Source organism: Marmota monax, unplaced genomic scaffold (genome assembly GCF_021218885.2).
Source record: "Marmota monax isolate L192 unplaced genomic scaffold, Marmota_monax_Labrador192_F-V1.1 WCK01_AAM20220418_F8-fsc00050, whole genome shotgun sequence".
NCBI classification, from domain to species: domain Eukaryota; kingdom Metazoa; phylum Chordata; class Mammalia; order Rodentia; family Sciuridae; genus Marmota; species Marmota monax.
The window spans coordinates 6,654,551-6,680,364 of record NW_026694552.1 but is presented as its reverse complement, the minus strand read 5'-3'; the positions used below and the strand labels follow the sequence as shown (position 1 = coordinate 6,680,364).

Sequence of the window (25,814 nt, the reverse complement as noted above, 5' to 3'; positions counted from 1 at the left end):
GAATCTTTCTGTGCTATTTTTACAGCTTCATATGGACCTTTTATTATTCATATATTTTAAAAAAGAAATCACTTAAAAGCTAGTAACTCCAAAACAAACGTGTGGAAGCTAAAATTCAGAAAATAAATAAACAAAATATTTTACCATAATAGTCTATAATAGTATGCCAGTTTAATGAAGGGATAGATTTTTAAATAAGAAAAGTTTTTATAGGCCAGTGACATACAATACCAAGGACATTTAACAATGGGATTAAAAAACACATGTGATTTTAGATGCCTTTCAGTAGATAAATGGATCAAGAAAATGTGGTATATATACACAATGGAATATTACTCAGCATTAAAACAGAATAAAATCATGTAATTTTCATGTAAATGGATGGAGTTGGAGAATATAATGCTAAGTGAAGTTCGCCAATCCCAAAAACCAAACACCAAATGTTTTCTCTGATTTAAGGATGCTGATTCATAATGTGGTTGGCGGGGGGATGGGAGGATATATGAACTCTAGATAGGGAAAAGGAGAGGGAGGGAAAGAGGAGGGAGAATGGGGTGGGAAAGACAGTGGAATGAGATGGACATCATTACCATAATTTCACATATGAAGACACGAGTGGTGTGACTCTACTTTGTGTACAATCAGAGATGTGAAAAATTGTGCTCTATATGTGTAATGTGAATTATAAAGCATTCTGCTATCATATATAACAAATTAAAATAAAAACACGTGTGATTAAAGTATATTACAGCCACAGATTAAAACATCACATACTAGGCAATCACAATTGTGAAGTGCTGGCAACATTTGCAACCAATGAGAAATCAATTGCGAAGGGTTTTGAGTCCAGTTGTTCAAAATTTATCTAGTAAGTGGTATGAATGAGGAGTTCCATGCTAGATAACACAGAACCTATTCCTATGATTGTCATGCATATACTCTGTGTGTGGTCTACCCCCCACCATTTTTTTTCACTAAAAGAAAGTATTCATTCCCAGGTGTGCTATAGAAAGAATATTTGCATTAGGTAAAATATTTAGTAAGGATTTAAAAGAAGCAAGTGGAGAAAACTTAACCTCCTACATAGTCCCAAATGGTAGCCACTAACCAGATGAAGCTATTTAAATTCAAAATAATTAAAAGTAAATAAAATTTAGAATTCAGTTACTAAATACATTTCAGGTACTCTATAGCCACATATGCCTAATGACTACCATGCAAGAACAATAGTAGATATTGATCTTGACCAACATCACAAAAGGTTCTATTGGATCATATTAACCTAGAACATGAAAAACATGCCATTTCCCCACAATCAGACAGAGTTACAGCCCAAAGAATTCTGAGAGAAATTTTTATTGTATCATCTGGGATTTTCAGTTACACATAATTTCATCTTCAGTAATATTCAGCAGTATGTTGCAGTAGTCATATGCTAGGGCTTTGAGGTAAAAATAAGCCTGAATTTCAATTTTAGCTCCAACTTTTACTAAACATGTTACTTCACTTCTCTATCCCTGTTTTCTCATTTTTAAAAGGTAGGGGCTAGGGAACAATAATACCTACCTCATAGGGTTGTTGAAAGGGTTACATGGGATATGCACAATGTCTCACATGTGATCTATAAATGCTAGTTTTTATTAGCATTACACTTAAGTCTAGAAACTTACTTTGGCTTGTTCTAGCACTTAGTCTAGGTGACTAATAGAAAAGGCAATATGGGAACTTCAATCATATAAGCAGCAAGGGAGTGAGACCCTAACAGCGTTCCCATTGTCCCTTGATAGCTATAAACAGCAAACACATTGTTTCCATAACCTGGGGCCAGACACAGAAAAAAGCTTCTCTTCTAAGATACATTTACCTTGAAGTTTGCAAAAAGTCAAGAAGTACCTTACCCTTGGCCCTAAGGGACTCTGAGTTGGAAGTGAGCTACCATGTCTACCAAATAAAATAAAAGCACAATTTATTGTCTATAAAAGATTACCTGAAGAAGTCATTCAGTAGGAGAGACATTTGGAGTTTCCCAGCTGCTTATAACAATCTGATCCAGTTCCTTGATGTATCATTATGAGGAAACGTCACTATACACAATTCTTTATGAATACCATACAACGGGTCTACTCTACCTTCATAATAAACTGGGTAAATATTTACCAAGCACCTACTAAATACAGAGTACTTTTTCTCTACATCAGTTGTTAGCAAACTATGGTTGGGAGGCTAAATTCAGTCAATCTCATGTGTTTGTATGGAAAACAAGGTAAGGATGATTTTTACATTTTAAATGGTTAGGAGAAATTCCTTCAATCACTATTAATGAACACTGAATGGCTTTGGAAATATAGCTTTTGCTGCACACTTGCAAATGCTTTTTAATTAATTCAACATAAAATTACAAGGCAAAACAATGTATATGTGAAACTTACATCATAGTAAAGTCATTTTAATAACTAACATTTAATTACAAGTAATATCAAGATGCTTTATATACTTCCTATGATATGACAAATCATAACAATAAACAAAAATGTGATACCACTTCATACCCACTAAAATGAATATAATAAAAAGAAAGTATGTATTTATAAATATGTGGAGAACTTTGAGCCCAAATAAGTTACTAGTGGGAAGGTAAAATGGTATAGTCATGGGGGCTGGAGTTTTAGCTCAGTGGTAGAGTGCTTGCCTTGTATGTGTGAGGTGCTAGGTTCGATTCCCAGCACCACATATAAATAGGCAAATAAAATAAAGGTCCATCAACAACTAAAAAAATATTTTTTAAAAAAATGGTATAGCCAAGAGCTGGGATTGTAGCTCAGTGGCAGAGTGCTTGCTTTGCATGTGTGAGGCACTGGGTTCCATCCTCAGCACCACATATGAGGAAATAAATAAAAAAATAAAGGTATTGTGTCCATCTACAACTAAAAATATTTTTTAAAAAATTATATAGCCATTTTGGTAAATAGTATGGCAGTTCCTCCAAAACTAATAACAAGTTTAAATTAAATATAAAACATAGCTACCATAAACTATAGATATAGATAACATATGACCAGCAATGCCATTCCCAGATATGAACACAAGAGAAATGAAAACATGTGCCTGCATAGAAATTTGTATGCAACTGTTTATTAGCAGCATTATTCATAGCATCTCAAAGGAGATAACAATTCAAATGCCCATAAACTTATGAATTAATAAAAAGGATGTGTTAGATCCATAAAATGAAATATTATTTAGCCATGAAAACAATGAAGTAATGATATGAGCTATAATTTGGATAAATATCAAAATTATTATGCTAAATGAAAAAAGCCAGACATAAAAGACTACATACTGTATTATTCTATGTTACAAATACAGAAAATAAAAATCTATAGACACAAAACAGATGAGTAGTTGCTTAGGGTTTGGGGTAGAAATGCAAAGTAACTGAAAATAGGCACGAGGTCTCTCTTGGATGATGTAAATGATGAAATAATATTGTACTGATAGGGGCTGTGGTTGTGGCTCAGTGGAAGAGCACTTGCCTCGCACATGTGAGGTACTGGGTTCTATCACCAGCACCACATAAAAATAAATAAATAAATATAAAAATATTATACTGATGGCAACATAACTTGATAAATACTTAAAATCATTAAATTGTACACTTAAAAAACTAGTATCAGAAATCACTTTAGTTGTTGTCAAGAACTGGGAGTTGTGGGGAGAGAAGCTTGGGAATGATAGAAATAGATATTTCTATTATTCTCAATACAGTATACAGAACAGTATATATTTATAAACAAGTGCATTGAACTTTTCATCTAGCAAGGGTGATATTTTCTGTGTCCTAAAGCTGACCTTAAAAAAATGTTAAGACAAGAAACATGATCTCCATTTCCATACAAATTTGCCACATATATATTTTCTGAGTTCAAACTTTCAACAACAGTTTTTGGACCTTGAGCAAGCACAAAGGATATTTTCATATTCCAGAATTCATTTAAATGTTCATTTGAGGAGTTTTCACCTAACTTTCAAGTGGAAATTATTAATTTGCAATATAACGACATGCTAAAAGGTAAATATTAAGAGAATGATGAATCTAATAGAATTCTCTTCCACACAATGAATAGGCTCAATTGAAATCATATGCTTATGTAACCCTTAATAATCTATGATGAGAATGTCACTTCATCTCTTCAGACTTCATCCAAAAAATGTAACTCCCAGTCTAAGTCACAAGAAACCCACCAGAGAAATCCAAATTGAGGAATTTTCTACAAAGTATCTGACAAGTACACATAAAAAATTTAAGACCATAAAAATGAGCAAAGTCTAAGAAACCTTCACAATTGTACCAAAAGAGCCTAAAGAGACAGAATGCCTGAGTGTAATATTGTACCAAGGACACCATTCAGATTTAAAACTAGTGAAACTGGAATAAAGTGTGGAGTACAGTTAATAGTAATATACCCATGTGTGTTCATCAGTTGTGACAAATACAAAAAGATATTCAGCAAAGGTTGCTGGAATAACTTGATTATATGCATTAAAATATGAACTTAGAACTTTACCTCATACCACATAGAAAAATTAACTCAAAATGAATCATAGACTTAAATATGAGAAAAAATCAATAAAATGTTTAGAAGAATAGATAGGAGAAAGTCATTGAGGTCTTGGATTAGGTAAAGACTTCTTAGGTTAAAAAAAAGCATGAACCATAAAATAAACAAATTATCAGTAAGATATCATCAAAATTTGAAACTTTTTCACTTCAAAAGACACCTTCAAGACAAGGAAAATAGGGTCTGGGGTTGTGGATCAGTGGTAGAGTACTTGCCTGGTACATGTGAGGTACTGGGTTCAATTCTCAGTACTACAAAAATATAAATAAAATAAAGGCATTGTGTCTATCTACAACTAAAAATATTAAAGAAAAGTAGAAGACAAGCAGCTCACTGGGGGAAAATATTTATATATAATATACCTGTCAGAGACTTGTATCTAGAATACATAAACACTTTTTACAACTCAACAATAGAAAAGATAACCCAATTTTAAAATGGGAAAAGATATGAACAGATTCTTCACTGAGGAAGACATATCAATGACTAAAAGGAATATGAAAAAAATGCCCACTGTCATTAGTCATTAAGGAAACAAATTTAAAATACAATGAGATATTTCACACCTACTTAGAATGGCTAAAATAGAAAATAGAGTCAAAAAACAAATGTTTCTGAAAATGTGGAACAATGGGAACCAACATACATTGCTAGTAGAAATGCAAAATGGTGCTACTATTTGAAAAACAGTTTCGCAATTTCTTTAAAAGTTAAATATAAAATTTCCCTATGATCTAGCCAGGCTCAGTGGTGCATGCCTGTAATCCTAGTCACTCGGGAGGCCAAGGCTGGAGGATCTCGAGTTCAAAGCCAGCCTCAGCAACTCAGTTAGGCCCTAAACAACTAGGAAGATCCTGTATATAAATAAAATATTAAAAAGGGCTGGGGATGTGGCTCAGTGATTAAGCACCTCTGGGTTCAATCCTCAGCACCAAAAAAAAAAAAAAAATCCCCTATGATCCAGTAATTCCATTCTTAGGTATCTACCAAAGAGAAATGAAAACATATCTACCCAAAGTCTTGCACTCAAATTCTCTCAGCAGCATAATAGCCAACAATTGGAAGCAACTTAAATATCTGTCAGCTAGTGAGTAAACAAAAACATGTTATATCCATAAGATAGAATACTATTTGGCAATAAAAATTAAGGAAGTACTTATACATACTACAACATTATTGAACCTCAAAAATAGGCTACATAAAAGAAGCCAGACACAAAAGACCATACACTACATGATTCATTTACATGAGGTATAAAGAATACGCAGATTTATAGAGACAAGAATAGATTTATTAGTTGCCTGTGCTAGGAGTGGGAATGGGGATAAACTGTAAATGGACATGAGATCTTATTGGGAAGATCTTATTGGGAAATAGGTGAATTTTATGATATGTAAATACACCTCAATAAAGCTGTTAAAACAGAAAAGACAGCAGGGGAAACTAGGTGAAAGATAAATGGGAATTCTGTATTCTGTACTATCTTTCAAATTTTTTTATAAATCCAAAGCTGTTGTGAAATTTTAAAAATGTATTTAAATAAAAATTTAAAAATTTATGTTCATGGACTAATATCAGTATCTGGCAGTACCTATTTGGGTGAAAAGACATTTTCAAAGATGAAATAGGTAAAATCTCATCACAGATCAGCATTAAAAGATACATTTGGAGTCAATGTTGATGATAAGGAACACCAACTTTGAACCCCAATTAAGCAAAATGCTATCCCCAAAAGAATTCCATTCTTCTCATTAGTAGTCCTATGTTACAAAAAAGTTATTATTATAGTTTGAAATTCATCGATGAGCATTTGTCAAAACTAATTTTGTCTCTTGTCATATAAATGCTTATAAAATATACTCGATTTTACCCTTTGGCCCGAAAATCCTAAAATATCTACTTTTTTTTTTTTTAACAGAGAGTTTGCTAAGTAAGCCCTCTTCTACACCATAAGAGGATAAACATAAATACAACCAATCTCTTTCCTGAATGTATTCATTCTTATAATTACCTAGTTTGGGCATAATGCCCTTCTGGATATGCCCTATAAAGGATAAGCCTTGCATCATTTCTGCTTTGGCACTATTTGAAATTTCCATAAAAAGAAATACTATTAACTTAAATAGTTGTAGCAAAGCCTCGATGCCATAGTTATTATCGTGATATTAAAATGCCAAACCATACCACTGTATCCCTAAGAGGACCCTCATTAAGTAGTGATGTCACCAGGCTAAGGATTCACTGAGTTTTCTTAGATATCAAGTGGCTCCCACGGCACCACACCTTGCCTTTGGCATCACACTGGCACATCATCTTAGTATGATGTTATATGCTATCACTACTAGAGCAGAACCCTGCTCTGATGCCACTCCTCTGAGATGTCAGAATAATTAAACCCTACTTCTTTCTACTCCCGGGGCGGTGGCGGGGAGGGGGAGGGTAACCACAGTCACTGGTTCCAGCTCTGGAGATTGTATTCAGCTCCAACTGTTGTCCCTTCCGCCTGCCAGTGCAGGTCAGGGCCCCCCGAGGGACAGCACCTTCAGGCTCCCGTAACTCTCTTGCCCTGCCTCTGCAACCGATTTCTGTGGCCGACTCAATGCCCCAACAGCGACCACCCACCCCAGCTCTTTCACAGAGTTGCACACGAAGCCGCTCCCGTACCTGACTCCATTCTCCAGCTGTCATCCTGGGCCAATTCCACCGGCAACTTGACTATGGCCGTAGCAAGGGACCCTGGGACTTGTAGTTTTTCACTCCTAGAGGCCGAGTCCGTGAGGACGGGAAAGGCGCCTCCCTGCCCGGAACTGCTCTCAAACTGCAACTCCCAGAATCGCCACGCGGTGGAAAAAGAAACAAGGGAACGAGAAAAGTGGTGATTGGTGGAGCTCTAGGCTCTCCTGACTGGCAGCAGGAGCCTGGGACGTGAGGCGGGAGTCCCTTGCGCTTCACCGAGATCCTGGGGAAGCGAAATGGAGGGGTGTGTGTCTAACCTGATGGTCTGCAACCTGGCCTACAGCGGGAAGCTGGAGGAGTTGAAGGAGAGCATCCTGGCCGATAAATCACTGGCTACTAGAACTGACCAGGTAATGCAGCGCTAGGGCCTGCCCGCAGCTGGCAGCATCAGTGCAGCCTTACATGTCTTCCCGGGCCTGGGCCAAGCAGAGGCCGGTTCCACGAGGGGCAGATCCCCGCCCTCTCCTCCCCATCCGCGCCCCGGGGTCACCTCAGGACTCATATTCGGGCTGCCGGAGTTAGCCAGGCAGACCTCAAATATTTTTTTTGGCTCGGAGCTTAGCTCGCTGAATTTTGGATATTTCTAGACTGTCTACCGCATTTCTCAGAAATGCCCTGTCTTTTGAGATGTCCGTGAGGAGGAAAGCTTTATTTTGTGGGTTTCTTTACCCTTAGTGATTGTATTTAGTGGAACACGTTTGATTGAACGACTCTTCTGCCCCAGGAAGCTTGCTAGGAGCTGGGTATACAGTCGATTAATAAAATAACTACAAAAACATAGGTCTGGTTGCAAATGGTAAATACCTGGGAAAGAAGTTTACATGGTACTTTCAGAACATGTAATGGGAAGACCTGATGCAAATGTCGTGATAATTAGAAAAGGCTTTGCAAAAAGATAAAACAAGTTAGACCTTGAAAGAGTGGGATTTCCATAGTGAGTGAACGAGCCTTTTAAACAGAACAAAAATGAATAGACTATTGGGAAGCGTTTCTTTCTTTTCCCTTGTTCAAAGGACCCTCATGCTTTCATTGAATTTCTACAAAGATTCATGGTTCCCCCCAGTAGGGCAACAAATACATAGATAGATTGCCTTCTGTAAGACAGTGTCCCATATTTAAAATATTCTATTTTGTATCTTTTGGAAGATAATTCAAAATAAGGAAGACTATTTTCTCTTTTCTGGAACTTTCCTTTATTACCCAACCTGAAAAATTCCCTTACATTTGCCTAGTTTGCCTTCATTGTGGCCTGGTAATAATTATTAAATTAATAAAAATAATACATATTGAGATTTAATAATACTCCATTAAAAATTTAACCATCTAGTCAGTTGCATAAAATGGGTGGGGGGAGGTTAAGAGAGGGGCAATTCAGAATTAAAATACATAAAAAATGTAGTAGCCAAATGCAAATTATGGGCTTTGTTTGAATCCTGATTTTAAATAAGCTGCAAAAAGATATTTGGGAGACAACTGGGGAAATTTGAATACACACTGAGTATTAAATCATATAAAGGAGTTAATGTTAATTTTAATAAGTGTAATAGTGGTATTGTAGTTATGTAAGAAAATACTTTTATATTTTAAGTGCCAAAATAGGAGTGAAGAGTCATGATAGAGTTTGTTTGTAATTGAGGGAAACTAGATGAAGCAGATGTGGCAAAATATTACTAATTTCAGAGCTACTCATATAGAGTTCTTGCCTAGCATGCAGAAGGCCCTAGATTCAATCCTTGCCACTGCAAAAAATAAACAATAATACCACTTTCTATTACACAGGGCCAACTAAGAAATATAATAATGTAAATAGTGATTCTCTTTGAGAAACAGGACTAACTCCTAGTTATTTTTAAAAACACATTTTTAGGGCTGAGGTCATGGCTCAGTGGCAGAGTGCTCGCCTGGCATGTGTGAGGCACCGGGTTCGATCCTCAGCACCACATACCAATGAATAAATAAAATTAAAAAAAAAAATTGTTACTCTTTAATTTGTGGGTAATGTTTTTAAAAATGATTATATAGCTAATCTCAACTAGTTTTAGAAACACTTCCCACCCCCCATAAGATTCATTGGTTCTTTTTAGAACATCTAACTTGAGATCAGTGTAGTAGTAGAGATTTCAGAGTTAGACAGAATTTGGATAAGTTGTGTGACCTTAGATAAATAGCTAGGCTTTAAAGAGTCTTTGTTTCCTTATCTGTAAAAGCTGATAATAGCTAGTGTATAGGATGGGGTGGTAAAATGAGATGATGCATATATGCCTTCTAACACAGTGCCTGACATACAGGTACATAAGTAATGTGGTAATAAATTGTCAAAGCTCCATTCTGCTAAAGCATTGGAATAAGTTTCTAGCTCTATTGGTTTCATTGCTGTACTCTGCCAGAATTATTTCTATTCACTGATGTTATTCACCCCATATTGGTAAAATCTTGCTCTCTCTCATATTTGTAGATGATAAGATTTTAAGTTTACTTACCTGGGGATCCAGTGTTCTCCATTTCTTGTTTTTAGCACCAATGTTACTTTTTCTGCCTTTTGGCCTTCTATTTCTCTTCATGAATGTTTATTGTAGTCTTTCTCTGTTCCCCATGTAGGACAGCAGAACTGCATTGCACTGGGCATGTTCAGCCGGACATACTGAAATTGTTGAGTTCTTGCTGCAACTTGGAGTGCCAGTGAATGATAAAGATGATGTGAGTACTTGACACAGTTGATAAATCCCCAATTATCTTTCGACTCCAGACTGGTGTTTACTGAAGCATGAGTATTAAGCTCATAAACAAAATTACAACCTTCACAAGGAGGAAGTTACAGCATAGCTCTGCCTGAGACTAGTGTTTGTATTATTTTAGAAAGTTAATTTGTCACACATACTCTGTGATTTAGGGCAAAAATACCAACTAAGCCTTATTCTTATGGACCCTAAAAGACTGTATACCCTTTTATTATGTTGGAATTTTTTGGTGAGTATTGATAAAATAATATAGAAACAACAAAGTATAATTCCAAAGAATGACCAGCATTATAAGTGGAAATTACAAAAAATGTACATGGAAATTTATATCCTCCAGTCCCAATTTCAATGTTAAAAAGTTTTGTATGGGGGTCTGAGATTGTGGCTCAGAGGGAGAGCGCTTACCTCGCATGCATGAGGCACTGGGTTCTATCCTCAGTAAAAATAAAGATATTGTGTCCACCTATAACTAAATATTTTTTTTTAAAAAGTATTGTATGGGGGACTGGGGATATAGCTCAGTTGGTAGAGTGCTTGCCTCACATGCACAAGGCCCTGGGTTCAATTCCCAGCACCACCAAAAAAAAAAAAAAAACCAAAAAGTTTTGTATGGGAGAAAGCATATTAGAATTAGACTTATATATCAGTATGTCTATATTATGGGATTTGGGGTTATTCTTCTTTTTACACATTCTGGTTTCCTGATTTTCCACAATGCTTAATGGTGGGGAAACAAGAATGTTTAAAATCTGTTCATGTTGATACCTGTACCTTTGGCCTCTGACTTTTGTATGACCCACCTCTTATAGGCAGGCTGGTCTCCTCTTCATATTGCTGCTTCTGCTGGCCGGGATGAAATTGTAAAGGCGCTCCTGGGAAAAGGTGCACAAGTGAATGCTGTCAATCAAAATGGCTGTACTCCCCTACATTATGCAGCTTCCAAAAACAGGCATGAGGTATTGGTTCATCCCTAGCCTAATTCTTTTGAGTTCTAAATGTGTGCAAAACACAAATGGATCTCTGCATTGTTTCCTTTTTTGTCTTTCCAGATTGCTGTCATGTTACTAGAAGGTGGAGCTAATCCAGATGCTAAGGATCATTATGAGGCTACAGCAATGCACCGGGCAGCAGCCAAGGGTAACTTGAAGATGATTCATATTCTTCTGTACTACAAAGCATCCACAAACATTCAAGACACTGAGGGTAACACTCCTCTGTAAGTGACAAGTAGCAGTCATTTGTGTTCTACCTGACATTAGCCCTCTTGCAATAATTCTTACACATCATATTTTTTTATTATGCTTATAAATGCAGTGCAAGTTGATGGCAAAAACTTTTAATGTGTACCAAAGCATAAAAATTGAAATTGCTTATCATGTTACCACTCAGAAATAAACCCAGATAACATTTTTGTGTATTTCTTTTCAGTCTTATACTTGCAAATATCATATTTTAAGTATTTATCTATCTATCTACATATATATGTATATGTTAGAAAAACTGGGGTCATACTGTATATGTAGTTTTATATCTTGTTCTTTCCACCTCATAGTATATTGGGAATATTTTCCAAGGTCATTAAATATGTTTAAAACATTTTTTAAATTTTTTTTTTAGTTGTAGATGGACATAATACCTTTATTTATTGATTTATTTTTATGTGGTGCTGAGAATTGAACCCAGTGCCTCACACATGCTAGCCAAACGCTCCACTACTGAGCCCTAGCCCCAGCCCCTGTTTAAAACATTTTTAATGCCTATGTACAATTCCATTGTATGGATGTGCCATAATTTACTCATTCCTCTATTACGGTATATTTAAACAATTTTTGAGTTTTCCACTACATGCTACATTTATTGACTTTGTATAAAATCCTTAGCCATATTGTTGAGTATTGCATTAGTATAGACTCCTAGAAGTTGAATTGCTGATTCAACAAATACACACATTATAAGACCATTGCTATGCATTACCAAATTGCTTCCAGAGGAGTTGTATCATTGAACCCTCCAGATAGCATTTTAAGATGCCTATTACCCCCTCATCAACACTGAAATTATCGTTTTATTATGTCAAAAATGGTGTTTCATGGTTGCAATTTACATTTTTTACTTTCATTGATTTTGAGTCTTAATGCCTGTGACTAATTATATTTCTTCTTTAAATTATAACTTTTGGTGTCCCTTTCTCAGTTTCCTTTTGGAGAACTAGTTTCTTTTTTATTGGCTTCTAAGTGCTCTTGACTTGATGTAGTAAAAATACTAACTTTTCTGCCATGTTAGTTGAAAATATTTTTCTCAGTTTGTCTTTTCATTTTGTTCAAGTTTTCAACTTCTGTACTGAAACCTATTAATCTTCCCTCATGACTGAAAAGCTTTTCTTTACCCTGCAACTAGTTACGTATTTACTTATATTTTATTACAGGTTTTGTTTCACATTTCATTGTGTTTTTTTTGTTTTTGCTGTCGTTTTCTTTTTGTGTTTCTGTTTGCCATTTTTTGGTACCTGGGATTGAACCTTGTTGCTTAACCATTCAGCCACATTCTCAGCCCTTTTTATTTTTTATTTTGAGACAGGATCTTGCTAAATTGCTGAGATGGCTTGAACTTGCAATCCTCCTGCCTTCAGCCTCCTGAATACCTGGGATTACAGGGTTGTACCACCATGCCTGGCTATTTGGTTTTTTTATGTATTGATTGAGAGTCATTATTATTGTTTTGCATTTAACTCTTAAATCCATCTGGAATGATTTATGTGTATAGCCTGAAGCCCTACCCTACCTTGGTTTCTTTTTCACAGTACTTTGTTACTTTGCTTCTTTGTCAAAGAGTGAGTCCTTTTTTTGAGTCATCTTTTTAGTCTAGAATGAGGTTTCCAGTTTGACTTTAAACTCTTAATTTAAATATCTTTCCTATAATTCTAAGTTATTATGTTTAGAAAGACCTCCATATTCCAGCTTCTTTCTCCATAATTTGAAAAGCAGGATGGTCTGGAAGTAGTCGAGAAGACAGGCAACTTAGGGTCCTGTGAAGAACATAGGTTTTAGGAATAGTATCCAGACTCTACCACTTTCTAACATGTTAAATATGAATATTAACTAACTTAGGGAAGTTAGTTAATCTTCTTGAATCTTAATTTCATCTTTAGTATTATAATTTCTTCCACACTAGGTTATTATGAGGTTTAAGTAAAATAACATATAAAGTGCTTAGTATGCTTCCTGCCAAACTATAAGTGCCTGACAAAGGTTAGTTTCCTCCCCACCCGGTTTACTGCTAAACCATGTCATTTGGACCAAGAACATTAACCTCTGTCACAATTTTAACTACAAAATGGTGGTAATAATACTTTGCTAACATCAAGTAGACAGATGCATCAAACAAGATAAAATCTTTTCAATTGCTTTACCAAAATTTAAGCCACACAAATTGCTAGTGACAGCTTATGAATCGAGGCTTTTCTGAATTCAAACCTTGAATTATTTCATATAGTATTTGGGGGTAATTTTCATAAAATGAGGAAATTTTGCATTAGGTTAGCATGTACATCCATTCTTCTATTGTTCTAAGACCAAGATTCTGATTTATGAACTGGTGTTATAAGGCTGTTCCAGTGATTGTGACTTATAAACAATCTTTCCCATGCAAACTGATTTTACTTTCCTGATGAAATATCTTCCCAATATTACCTACCACTGCCTAATAATATGCAGCTTAGACTACCTTGCAGGAAATCCTAACTATTACATAGAATTGTTAGTGATTAATTGGTCTTTGTGATCCTTGATTTCAGACACTTAGCCTGTGACGAGGAGAGAGTAGAAGAAGCAAAGCTGCTGGTGTCCCAAGGAGCAAGTATATACATTGAGAATAAGGAAGAAAAGACACCCCTGCAAGTGGCCAAAGGTGGCCTGGGTTTAATACTCAAGAGAATGGTTGAAGGTTAAGCAGCTTGGATATATTCTTTCTTTGTATGTTTTGTTGTCCCAGGGTTCCAGAACCTAAGGCACTTGTACACAGAGTATCACACCTTCAAAATTGTGTAAATGTGTTGTATTGTTCCTGCTGAGGTACTTGTTCTAAGCTTACAACTTACTTTTTAGGCATTTGAATAACTGTTGAGATTGTACCGTTGTCCTGTGTTATTCTGTATTAAATTTTGATTAATTCTCAGTAAGTGATTCTGTGGCTGTTGTGGGTCTTCATCACCCTCTAGTATACCTTCACTCATCTTCTGAAGCAGAAGAATCCCAATAGCAAACAGACCAGTTTTTCTGTCAGATGTTTCTAGGTGGATTTTGTATGTTCCTCTACAGAGTTGAAACACAACTTGTTTTTCAAGCTCACTCAGAAGCCTATGCCAAATATTTCTGTTTTTTCAACTGTGAGGGTTAATTTACTTTTGTTATAGGAGGAATACTGATATACTTTAGTGGACCAAATTTTAAGTTGGTGGGTATATCCTAGCTCTGTGTATCCATGCATCTTTCTGATAAGCTGTTTTCCTCCAAAACAATATGTATTGTGTTTAAAAAGGAAATGTTAAAGTATCTGTGTTGGTTCACCATGTATTGAAAAGAGTATCAAGCTTGTTCAAGTGATATGTAACCAAAAGGTATTTTGATTTGTATTTCAGGAACTAAAAAAATAAAATATTGAAAGAATCTCCCAATTTTTCTTGCAAGTTAGTCAGATGTTCACTTAAACCTTAAAATCATGAAATGTATTTACATTTCTCAGTTTTGAGTATCTCTAAAGTCAATAAAATTAGTGGAGCTTGAACTGCAACTAAATATTTAAAAATAGTAATCTTCTGGATTGCCAACTAAATTTAGAGCAAAAGGAAATTAATAAGTAAATTTGAGTTCATTTTAGAGAAACATCTTAAATGATTATCAATCATAAAATCTAATGAACTCCCAGTGACTCTTCAAATTGTTTTTAATTTGAATTTTGTGCTACAAATACTTCTTGAAATAAGTGATCCAAATCAGCCTACAAACTGATTAATTTGGAGTCCAAGACTTAATGGCCAGTAACTAACATGAGTTTTGTAAACAGGAACTGATTGTTGACATACAATACTTTTTATATGAATTTCCTTTGTTTCTGGTTCTGGGGATGGTATCTAAGTCCTCACATATGCTAGGCAAGTCCTCTACCAATGAGATATACACCCCCAGCCAGGGAAGCATCTTATGGAACAAACTTTCTATATTGAATGCTGGAGATAGAATTGATGGAAGGGGAAATTATGTATTTCCAATATTTTTTAGCATGACCAGAGAATAAAGTTTGTTCTAATAGGGTCTGTTTGGACTAAAGAGCTTCTCTTCATAAATACTGAGTTTATTGTCTGAGGTAATAGGTTTTGTGGACATAAAAGAAAACTCATTCTAGTTCTTAAGTATGAATTTTTCAATAAGCAGTACAGATGGAACCAAGCCTCAAGTCATTTATACGCTTTTGGTATTTCAAATTAACTGACTTGTTAACAATATTTAAATCACAGATTTGTATAAACAATTATATTAATGGCATGAAATATCGATCAGAATGTTACCTGTTCCTATAGTATACCTGAGAGAGATAAAGGTGATTCAAGGTCAGCATGTTTTACAGTTACTTCCAAAATGAATTAAAAAATAATTCAGTTGCAGAGTTTAACTGAGAATATAAGATGGAAGAAACGGGTCAATGGAAATAGTGGAAAAAATTAAATTCTTAGGTGTCTTTTATAGAGAATTGACAATTGCAGCAAAGTTCTAAGATTTGAGGTAAGTGCATTTATTATAGAATTTTTGTTGATAATTTAACTGTCTGATCCCATTGTTTTATTCCCCAATTTCTCAAATACACTACAATGAAATCATTACATGACTATATCTACTGTTTTCAGTTTCCATATTCTGTTATGCTATTAAGCCTCTGAATCAGTCTGTTAGCCATTTTGATGTAGTATGAGGGTTCTTTGGGGTCTATGATTCCAGTTCCACAGTTCTATTCACTGTCTAAAGTTGAATGCAGAACTTTGTGCATTTACCAGGAAGAGGTTTCATAGCTTACACAAATCCTCAAAAGAGATTTGTAATTCCCAACAAATTAAGAATCCCCGATGGGGCTGGGGTTGTTGCTCAGCGGTAGAACGCTCGCCTAGCGCATGCGGGGCCCTGGATTCAATCCTCAGCACCACATAAAAGTAAGTAAACAAAATTAGAGCTAAAAAATAATAGGTAATAAAAAAAAGAATCTCCGAGTGAAAGAACAAAAGAATACTGAACCAATTGTCAAGACATGTAGATTCTACAATAATGCAGCCCTGTCACACTTTAAAATTTTTTATATCCATTCTTACCATAGCCTTAAAGAAGACTGAAATCATCTTCATTTTACAGATGAAAAAACACCCAGAGCTGTAGAAATAGTCAATACCAAAATCTAACTTTCCTGGCTCCTAAGACATTTTATTTTTTGCCTGTACTCCAAAACAGTGGACTAAATGGAAGGTACTCTGGCATTTTGATAATAACCCATTAGTTGTAATACCTACCCTGTACTTTTCTTTAAATTGGCTGTGACATAAGAAATACTGGTTTGGTTTTGGTCCCAGGTTCCTGGCACAGAGCTCCTAAAACCCTTGTAATTTCCTAAGTGTTGGAAGTTATAGGAGTATCTTACATGAAGCTTTTAAATTCCTATGAGTTTCCTAGGTGATGGTATTACCAGGGCCTAGGCCAGAGGCTACTGAGGTCCCAGCTAACTAGATTGGTTGCCTACCTGCATCCTGAAATAAGAGAAAATGATTTTTTAAAAAAGAAAAATGAATTTAATCACAATTCAGCCCAAACTGGGAAAACAGCCAATCTGCCTTCGCTGTTATAATTTATAGGAACAAAAAGCCAGGAAATATGCATAGGTAGATTTAGCCAAGCTGTACTCCAGGAGGGGTATGTTAGAATTCCAGTTCTCTGACCTTTGTTGGTGTCAGGGCTTTGGGGGAGGGCAGTTTTAACTTCTCTTCTCAGCATAAGACATGGCTTTTAGGAAGCTGGAATGGAGAAACTGGCTTTTCAAACAGGTTAACAGGACATGAAGAAGAATGAGAAGAAACAACTTGGGGCTTGTGAATTTAAATGAGTTCCATTATAATAGGCTTGTCTTTTGTTCTAATGATGCAACTCCTGGGCTCCTAGATGGCTTCAGGATGGATCTGTTCATCAGAAGCCATGTTCAGAAGCTTGGAACTTTGTCAACTCCATCCCCCATCCTCCAGAAGGAGGGGCTGGGGATTAAGTTAATAATGAATTATTCCTACATGATAAAACCTCCATAAAAATCCCTAAACTATGAGGTTTAACAAACTTCAAGGTTGGTGAACACATTTACATGCCAGAAGAATAATACACCCTGACTCCATGGGGACAGAAACTATGCTCAGAACCCTCCTGAACCTCAAATTATTTACCTCTTCAGATGACTGCTCATCTATATCGTTTATCCTTTCTGATAAACTGTTAAATATAAGTATTTCCCTGAGTTCTGTAAGCCATTATAGCAAATTATCCAACCTGAGAAGGAGATTGTGAGAATTCCCAATTTACATCCAAATCTGAAATATGGATACACTGGGCACCCAATACTTGTTTTATTCATTTGTTTTTGTTCTTTTTAGATATACATGACAGTAAAGTATATTTTGACATACATACATGGAGTATATCTTATTCTAATTAGGATGGGCACCCAATACTTGTGACTAGTGTTTGAAGGGAGCCGTCTTGTGAGACCTAGCCCTTGACCTGTGGGGTTGTGGTAACTCCAGGTAATGTTGCTATTGAATTATGTTGTAGGAAACCCAGTTGGTGTCCACAGGGAATTGTAGAATTGCTTGATGTGAAGTTCCAGTGACCAGAGTGACTTTATAAGTATGCTGAGTGGATGGCAACCCAAATGATTTGATTTGAAAGAAGCTGAGAAGCTCCTTTTCCAGATATATCTCTCCTCTGGATTATTCTAGTAACTGTTGTTGAAAGGAGGAACTCCTTTTCTTTATTAGGTTTTGTTTGTTTCCTGGAGCCCTGGTCATTTGAATTCTTTGCTTTTATACCAAATTTTCAAAGACAAGTGGGATTAGTGAGTTTGAATATTTAATGAGGTCCTCTAACCTGTTTTCCAGCATGTAGACATTGTAAAACAATCTTTTATTGATAAAAATTTTTCCCATGGAAATTAGTAGTTTGGTGCAGTTGAAAGAGTATTATACTTGTTATAGTTTAGATATGAGGTGTCCCAAAAAAACTTGAGTGTGAGACAATGCAAGAGTTTTCAGAGGTGAAATGATTAGATTATGAGAGGTACAACCTAATTGGTGTATTAATCCATTGATATGGATTAACTATGCATAACTCCCTTTAGGTAGGGTGTAACTGGAGGAAGTATGTCACTAGGGAGTGCTTTTGGGGCTTATATTTTATCCCTGATGAACAGAATTTTCTCTGCTTCCTGGTTGTCATGTCCTGAGCTATGTTCTTTCACTATGCTTTTTCTCCATTATGTTTTTCCTCACCTTGGGTCCAGAGAAATGAAGTCAGCTGTCTATGGACTGAGACCTCTGAAACCATAAGCCAAAATAAACATTTACTCCTTTACATTATTCTTGTCTGGTCTTTTGGTCACAGGAATGAAAAAGCTGACTGAAACACACTGGGAACCAGACTTTGTATCTCATCTCATTTTTCCGTATAACCTCAAACAGATTATTTTACATCTGTTTACTCAAAAGTTTCTCCTCTGTGGGCTTGGTGGCAATATATATGAATGAACCAGCTTTTTGAAATTACATTGACCCCTTCCTTGTCTTCCCTATCAAGGATATAATTCTACATCATATCTTATCTGCAGTCTCATCATTGTTAGGAGAGATTATTATATGTGTTATAACCTTCAAGTGTACTGGGATTGAAAAAGATTGAGTACTGTTGATCTTAAACCTCTTTTCTAGCTCTGAAATTCCTACTGAAAGTTCCTCAAACATAAGTGACACAGAGGCCAGTGTAAAAGGCTAATATTAACTTTTTACCATACACTCTGTGAGGGGAATCACCTGGTATTTTAGAGGGCATAAGAGATATCAATATGTGTGGGGTTTTTATCTATTGGTCAAGAATTGCTGTTTTTCATCACAGATCACTATAATATGGAGACCCTCTCCAATGCAATACAAATTCCAACCTTCCTCTCCTGTAGTCAACACACAATTGTTGGTAATACACAAGAACTTGTCAAAGATAGCAAAATTGCATTCACCATTAAGATAAGGGCTCACTGTTTCTGTTGCACCACCAGCACCAACAACAGTGCTTATTACATTGTAGCTTTTTAGTAACTGTCCAATGGCTTACAGTATAAAGAAACGAATTAGGAGGGAATATGGATCTACCACCAAAAGGATATTAAATTCAAAAACAAAGAGATTAGAGATGTCTCTGGAAATCCTTTTGAGTGGTAAAATGGTTAAACCTAGGCTGGGCCTGTAGCTCAGTGGCAAGGCACTCATCTGGTACTTGTGAGGCACTGGGTTCGATCCTTAGCACCACATGAAAATAAACAAATAAAATGAAGGAATTCTGTCCTTCTACAACTACAAAAAAATTAAAATAATTTTTTAAAAAGACGGTTAAACCCAAGCCTGGCTTAAGGTTTGGTTGGGACTACCCACTTAAATTTTAACTGCTTATAGAAAAATAATTTAGTACTGTCTCTGAAAAAATATTTTGCTGAAATAATTTTGTCAGCTTAACTAGTCAGAATATCTTCTGATCCAGTGTTGAGGAAGCTGGAAAAAAAATTTCTTTATCGGGCTGCTCTTTAACATATAAACCCATTTTACTGCCCAAGTGGGATATAGTATACTTAATTTTGTTATGTCATTATCTTACCAGTCTCAGGATTCATCACAAGCATACATATAGATTGTGTCTTGGATGTACTTAAAGTAGACTGGGATGAAGTTGTATTGACCAGAGTAACCTTATAAGTAGGCTGAGTGGATGGCAACCCACATAATTTGACTTGAAAGGAACCAAAAATGCTCTTTTGTCCAGAAATCTCTCTCTTCTGGATTGTTCCAGTACCTGAGATTCCAACACTTGGACTCTTTGAATTAAGGGTTACATATTCAAGAGTTCCTTTTAAAATGTAAATATGCCTACTGGATGCAGTGGTACATATCTGTAATCCCAATGACTCTGGAGGCTGAGGCAGGAGAATCCTGTAATCCCAGCAATTTGAGGGTTGCAGCAGGAGAATCCCCTAATCCAAGCAATTTGGAAGTCTGAAACAGGAGTGTTCTGTAATTCCAGCAACTCTTAGAGAGTGAAGCAGGAGGATTGCAAGTATGAGACCAGCCTTAGCAACTTAGACTCCGTCTCAAAAAAAATTTTTTTTGAGGGGCTGAAAATGTAGTTCAGTGGTACAAAGTGTCCCTAGGTTCTATCCCCAGTACTGCCAAAAAGGGCAGGGGGTGTAAATTCTCCTTAAGAGGACTCGTTTATCAACCTGATTGAAATCACAGGATGATGAAAGTTTGAAAGTTCATGTTCACTGAACAAGGTTACAAAACAGGCATCTTTTGAAAGGTGGAAAATGTAGAAGTCGGTTCTGAGTAGTTAATCCTGCCTGGGGGATGCAGACCTGAGTAGGTTCCTAAGCAAATAGGAGCATGGGAAGCCTGGGTGTCTGGAAAATAAATTGCTGCAATGACCAAGAAGGAGTCCTAAATGATCCAAAGGTACCATTTCAGATGAAACTCACATACTTCCCAACTTTATCCAGATATAGTTTCTACATGGACAACATGTTTTCTATTACTTAAATTCCAGATTTTCCATCCATTCATGTCTAATTTATTGTATTAATTTCAGCTCATCTTCCAAGCTATCAAGATCATTTAGAATCATGATTCTGTTAAACAGTAAACTAAGTCACTCTTCTTAATCTTGCATTCAGGGAGTGTATAACTAATCTAAAACTGCATATCACACTTTATAAGCATTTTTCAATGACAAGGGCTCCAGATTGTTCTGCAGATTCTCACAGTGATTCATGATTTCAAGAAAGTTAAAAACCATCAACCCAACTATATATCAATATTTTGAACAGAACATTGCCAATAAGGACAGAGCTCTACAAGACTGCCAATACTGCCTTTCTACCTGGTCACCACTGATCCTTCAGAAATTTAGGGGTGTAATATTGACAATTACTTGTCAGTCTTTTCCTGTGATTTGTCTCTATCATCAAAGTAGAAGGGTAAAATTAATTCCAGCTACTTTAACATTCTGATAATTGACATTTTTAGTGTTTAGTGTTTAATCTTGGATTATTAGGTCATTCTTTTTTTTTTAATTTTTTATTGTGGGTTGTTCAAAACATTACAAATTTCTTGACATATCATATTCCACACTTTGATTCAAGTGGGTTATGAACTCCCACCTTCACCCCATACACAGATTGCAGAATCACATCAGTTACACATCCATTGATTTACAAATTGCCATACTAGTGTCTGTTGTGCTCCGCTGCCTTTCCCATCCTCCACCCTCCCCCCTCCCCACCTCTCCCCTCCCCTCCCCTCCTCTCTCTCTACCTCCTCCACTGTATAACCCTGAGGGTCTCCTTCCATTACCATGCAATTTCCCTTCTCTCTCCCTTTCCCTCCCACCTCTCATCCCTGTTAAATGTTAATCTTCTTCTCCTGCTCTTCATCCCTACTCTGTTCTTAGTTACTTTCCTTATATCAAAGAAGACATTTGGCATTTGTTTTTTAGGGATTGGCTAGCTTCACTTAGCATAATCTGCTCTAATGCCATCCATTTCCCCATAAATTCTATGATTTCGTCATTTTTTAATGCAGAGTAATACTCCATTGAGTATAAATGCCACATTTTTTTTTTATCCATTTGTCTATTGAAGGGCATCTAGGTTGGTTCCACAGTCTTGCTATTGTGAACTGTGCTGCTATGAACATCGATGTAGCAGTGTCCCTGTAGCATGCTCTTTTTAGGTCTTTAGGGAATAGACCAAGAAGGGGAATACCTGGGTCAAATGGTGGCTCCATTCCCAGCTTTCCAAGAAATCTCCATACTGCTTTCCAAATTGGCTGGACCAATCTGCAGTCCCACCAGCAATGTACAAGTGTACCCTTTTCCCCACATCCTCGCCAGCACTTGTTGTTGTTTGACTTCCTAATGGCTGCCAATCTTACTGGAGTGAGATGGTATCTTAAGGTGGTTTTGATTTGCATTTCTCTGACAGCTAGAGACGGTGAGCATTTTTTCATGTACTTGTTGATTGACTGTATGTCCTCCTCTGAGAAGTGTCTGTTCAGGTCCTTGGCCCATTTGTTGATTGGGTTGTTTGTTATCTTATTGTCTAATTTTTTGAGTTCTTTGTATACTCTGGATATTAGGGCTCTATCTGAAGTGTGAGGAGTAAAGATTTGTTCCCAGGGTGTAGGCTCCCTATTTACCTCTCTTATTGTTTCTTTTGCTGAGAAAAAACTTTTTAGTTTGAATAAGTCCCATTTGTTGATTCTAGTTATTAACTTTTGTGCTATGGGTGTCCTATTGAGGAATTTGGAGCCCGACCCCACCGTATGTAGATCGTAGCCAACTTTTTCTTCTATCAGACGGCGAGTCTCTGATTTGATATCAAGCTCCTTGATCCATTTTGAATTCACTTTTGTGCATGGCGAGAGAGAGGGATTCAGTTTCATTTTGTTGCATATGGATTTCCAGTTTTCCCAGCACCATTTGTTGAAGATGCTATCCTTCCTCCATTGCATGCTTTTAGCCCCTTTATCAAATATAAGATAGTTGTAGTTTTGTGGATTGGTTTCTGTGTCCTCTATTCTGTACCATTGGTCCACCCGCCTGTTTTGGTACCAGTACCATGCTGTTTTTGTTACTATTGCTCTGTAGTATAGTTTGAAGTCTGGTATCGCTATACCGCCCGATTCACACTTCTTGCTTAGCATTGTTTTTGCTATTCTGGGTCTTTTATTTTTCCATATGAATTTCATGATTGCTTTCTCTATTTCTACAAGAAATGCTGTTGGGATTTTGATTGGCATTGCATTAAACCTATAGAGAACTTTTGGTAATATCGCCATTTTGATGATGTTAGTTCTGCCTATCCATGAACAGGGTATATTTTTCCATCTTCTAAGATCTTCTTCTATTTCTCTCTTTAGGGTTCTGTAGTTTTCATTGTATAAGTCTTTCACCTCTTTTGTTAGGTTGATTCCCAAGTATTTTATTTTTTTTGAAGATATTTTGAATGGAGTGGTTGTCCTCATTTCCATTTCAGAGGATTTGTCGCTGATATACAGGAATGCCTTTGATTTATGCGTGTTGATTTTATATCCTGCCACTTTGCTGAATTCATTTATTAGCTCTAATAGTTTCTTTGTAGAGCCTTTTGGGTCTGCTAGGTATAAAATCATATCATCTGCAAATAGTGATAATTTAAGTTCTTCTTTTCCTATTTTTATGCCTTTAATTTCTTTCGTCTGTCTAATTGCTCTGGCCAGTGTTTCGAGAACTATGTTGAAGAGAAGTGGAGAGAGAGGGCATCCCTGTCTTGTTCCAGATTTTAGAGGGAATGCCTTCAGTTTTTCTCCATTCAGAATGATGCTAGCCTGAGGCTTAGCACAGATTGCTTTTACAATATTGAGGTATGTTCCTGTTATCCCTAGTTTTTCTAGAGTTTTGAACATAAAGGGATGCTGTACTTTGTCGAATGCTTTTTCCGCATCTATCGAGATGATCATATGGTTCTTATTTTTAAGTCTATTGATGTGGTGAATAACATTTATTGATTTCTGTATATTGAACCAGCCTTGCATCCCAGGGATGAATCCTACTTGATCATGGTGTACAATTTTTTTGATATGTTTTAGTATCCGATTCGCCAGAATTTTATTGAGGATTTTTGCATCTAGGTTCATTAGAGATATTGGTCTGTAGTTTTCTTTCTTTGAAGTGTCTTTGTCTGGCTTAGGTATCAGGGTGATGTTGGCCTCATAGAATGAATTTGGAAGTTCTCCCTCCTTTTCTATTTCCTGAAGTAGCTTGAAAAGTATTGGTATTAGTTCTTCTTTAAAGGTTTTGTAAAATTCTGCTGTATACCCATCTGGACCTGGGCTTTTCTTAGTTGGTAGTCTTTTGATGGTTTCTTCTATTTCCTCAATTGATATTGGTCTGTTTAGGTTTTCTATATCCTCCTGACTCAATCTGGGCAGATCATATGACTTAAGAAATTTATCTATGCCTTCACTATCTTCTAATTTATTGGAGTATAAGGATTCAAAATAGTTTTTGATTATCTTCTGTATTTCTGAAGTGTCTGTTGTGATATTGCTTTTTCATCCCGTATGCTAGTAATTTGAGTTCTCTCTCTTCTTCTCTTCGCTAGCATCGCTAAGGGTCTGTCGATTTTGTTTATTTTTTCAAAGAACCAACTTTTAGTTTTGTCAATTTTTTCAATTGTTTCTTTTGTTTCGATTTCATTAATTTCAGCTCTGATTTTAATTATTTCTTGCCTTCTACTTCTTTTGCTGTTGTTTTGCTCTTCTTTTTCAAGGATTTTGAGATGAAGTATGAGATCATTTATTTGTTGTTTTTTTTCTTTTTTTAAGGAATGAACTCCAAGCAATGAATTTTCCTCTTAGAACTGCTTTCAATGTGTCCCATAGATTCCCATAGATTCTGATATGTTGTGTCTGTGTTTTCATTTATCTCTAAGAATTTTTTAATTTCCTCCTTGATGTCTTCTATAACCCATTGATCATTCAGTAACCTATTGCTCATTCTCCAAGTGATGTATGCTTTTTCCTTCCTTCTTTTATCGTTGATTTTCAGTTTCATTCCATTATGATCAGATAAGATGCATGGTATTATCTCTACTCCTTTATATTGTCTAAGAGTTGCCCTGTGACATAATATATGATCTATTTTTGAGAAGGATCCATGTGCTGCTGAGAAAAAAGTGTAACTGCTTGATGTTGGGTGGTATACTCTATATATGTCAATTAGGTCTAGGTTATTAATAGTGTTATTGAGTTCTATAGTTTCCTTATTCAACTTTTGTTTGGAAGATCTGTCCAGTGGCGAGAGAGGTGTGTTGAAGTCTCCCATGATTATGGTGTGGTGGTCTATTAGACTCTTGAACTTGAGAAGAGTTTGTTTGACGAACATAGCTGCACCATTGTTTGGGGCATAAATATTTATGATTGTTATGTCTTGTTGGTGTATGGTTCCCTTAAGCAGTATGTAGTGTCCCTCTTTATCTCTTTTGATTAACTTTGGCTTGAAATCTATTTTATTTGATATGAGTATGGACACGCCTGCTTGTTTCCGAAGTCCATAGGAGTGATATGGTTTTTCCCAACCTTTCACCTTCAGCCTATGTATGTCTTTTCCTATCAAATGCGTCTCCTGTAGGCAGCATATTGTTGGGTCTTGTTTTGTGATCCATTCTACTAGCCTGTGTCTCTTAATTGGTGAGTTTAAGCCATTAACATTTAGGGTTATTATTGAGATATGGGTTGTTCTTCCAGCCATATTTGTTTATTTCTGTTACTAAACATGGTTTGTTTTCCTCTTTGATTATTCCCCCCCCCTTTACTGTCCTACCTCCCACTGTTGGTTTTCATTGTTAT

General features: G+C 36.1%; 2 protein-coding genes and 1 non-coding gene across 6 annotated transcripts in view; 2 read left to right on the top strand and 1 right to left on the bottom strand.

Annotated features, from left to right (window-relative positions):
- The window catches only part of Atg4a (autophagy related 4A cysteine peptidase), a 51,903-nt gene extending 41,888 nt beyond the window's left edge, over window positions 1-10,015 (bottom strand). The window contains exons 1-2 of one of the 3 annotated variants that reach the window (XM_046420831.2): window positions 9,836-10,015; window positions 7,284-7,437 (exon numbers count right to left, since the gene is read on the bottom strand). In XM_046420831.2, the coding sequence (XP_046276787.1) occupies window positions 7,284-7,437; window positions 9,836-9,916 (235 nt within the window). In that variant the 5' untranslated portion in view covers window positions 9,917-10,015. Of the gene's footprint in view, window positions 1-7,283; window positions 7,438-9,835 lie in introns of those variants that run through there. The other 2 variants (XM_058571622.1, XM_058571621.1) reach the window with 2 other exon arrangements.
- Window positions 7,463-14,765, top strand: Psmd10 (proteasome 26S subunit, non-ATPase 10). Of its 2 annotated transcripts, none has more exons than XM_046420832.2 (5): window positions 7,463-7,705; window positions 9,954-10,052; window positions 10,903-11,049; window positions 11,143-11,309; window positions 13,887-14,765. In XM_046420832.2, exons 1-5 carry the CDS (start codon window positions 7,592-7,594, stop codon window positions 14,038-14,040), a joined length of 681 nt encoding a protein of 226 aa, XP_046276788.1. In that variant the 5' UTR covers window positions 7,463-7,591; the 3' UTR covers window positions 14,041-14,765. The 2 variants fall into 2 exon arrangements, with proteins under 2 accessions (XP_046276788.1, XP_046276789.1); XM_046420833.2 differs by having other exon boundaries at window positions 7,464-7,705; window positions 11,143-11,230; window positions 13,887-14,024.
- Trnav-cac (transfer RNA valine (anticodon CAC)) lies at window positions 10,601-10,673 on the top strand. Its single transcript has one exon. It is a non-coding gene; the product is annotated as a tRNA-Val (tRNA).
- Window positions 14,766-25,814: the final 11,049 nt, after the last annotated feature.

Coding starts and splice junctions, on each gene's coding strand:
- Psmd10 (XM_046420832.2), top strand. CDS start 7,592: ATGGAGGGGTGTGTGTCTAACCTGATGGTCTGCAACCTGGCCTACAGC. Junction 7,706..9,953: donor TGGCTACTAGAACTGACCAG/GTAATGCAGCGC, acceptor TTCCCCATGTAG/GACAGCAGAACTGCATTGCA. Junction 11,310..13,886: donor ACTGAGGGTAACACTCCTCT/GTAAGTGACAAG, acceptor CCTTGATTTCAG/ACACTTAGCCTGTGACGAGG.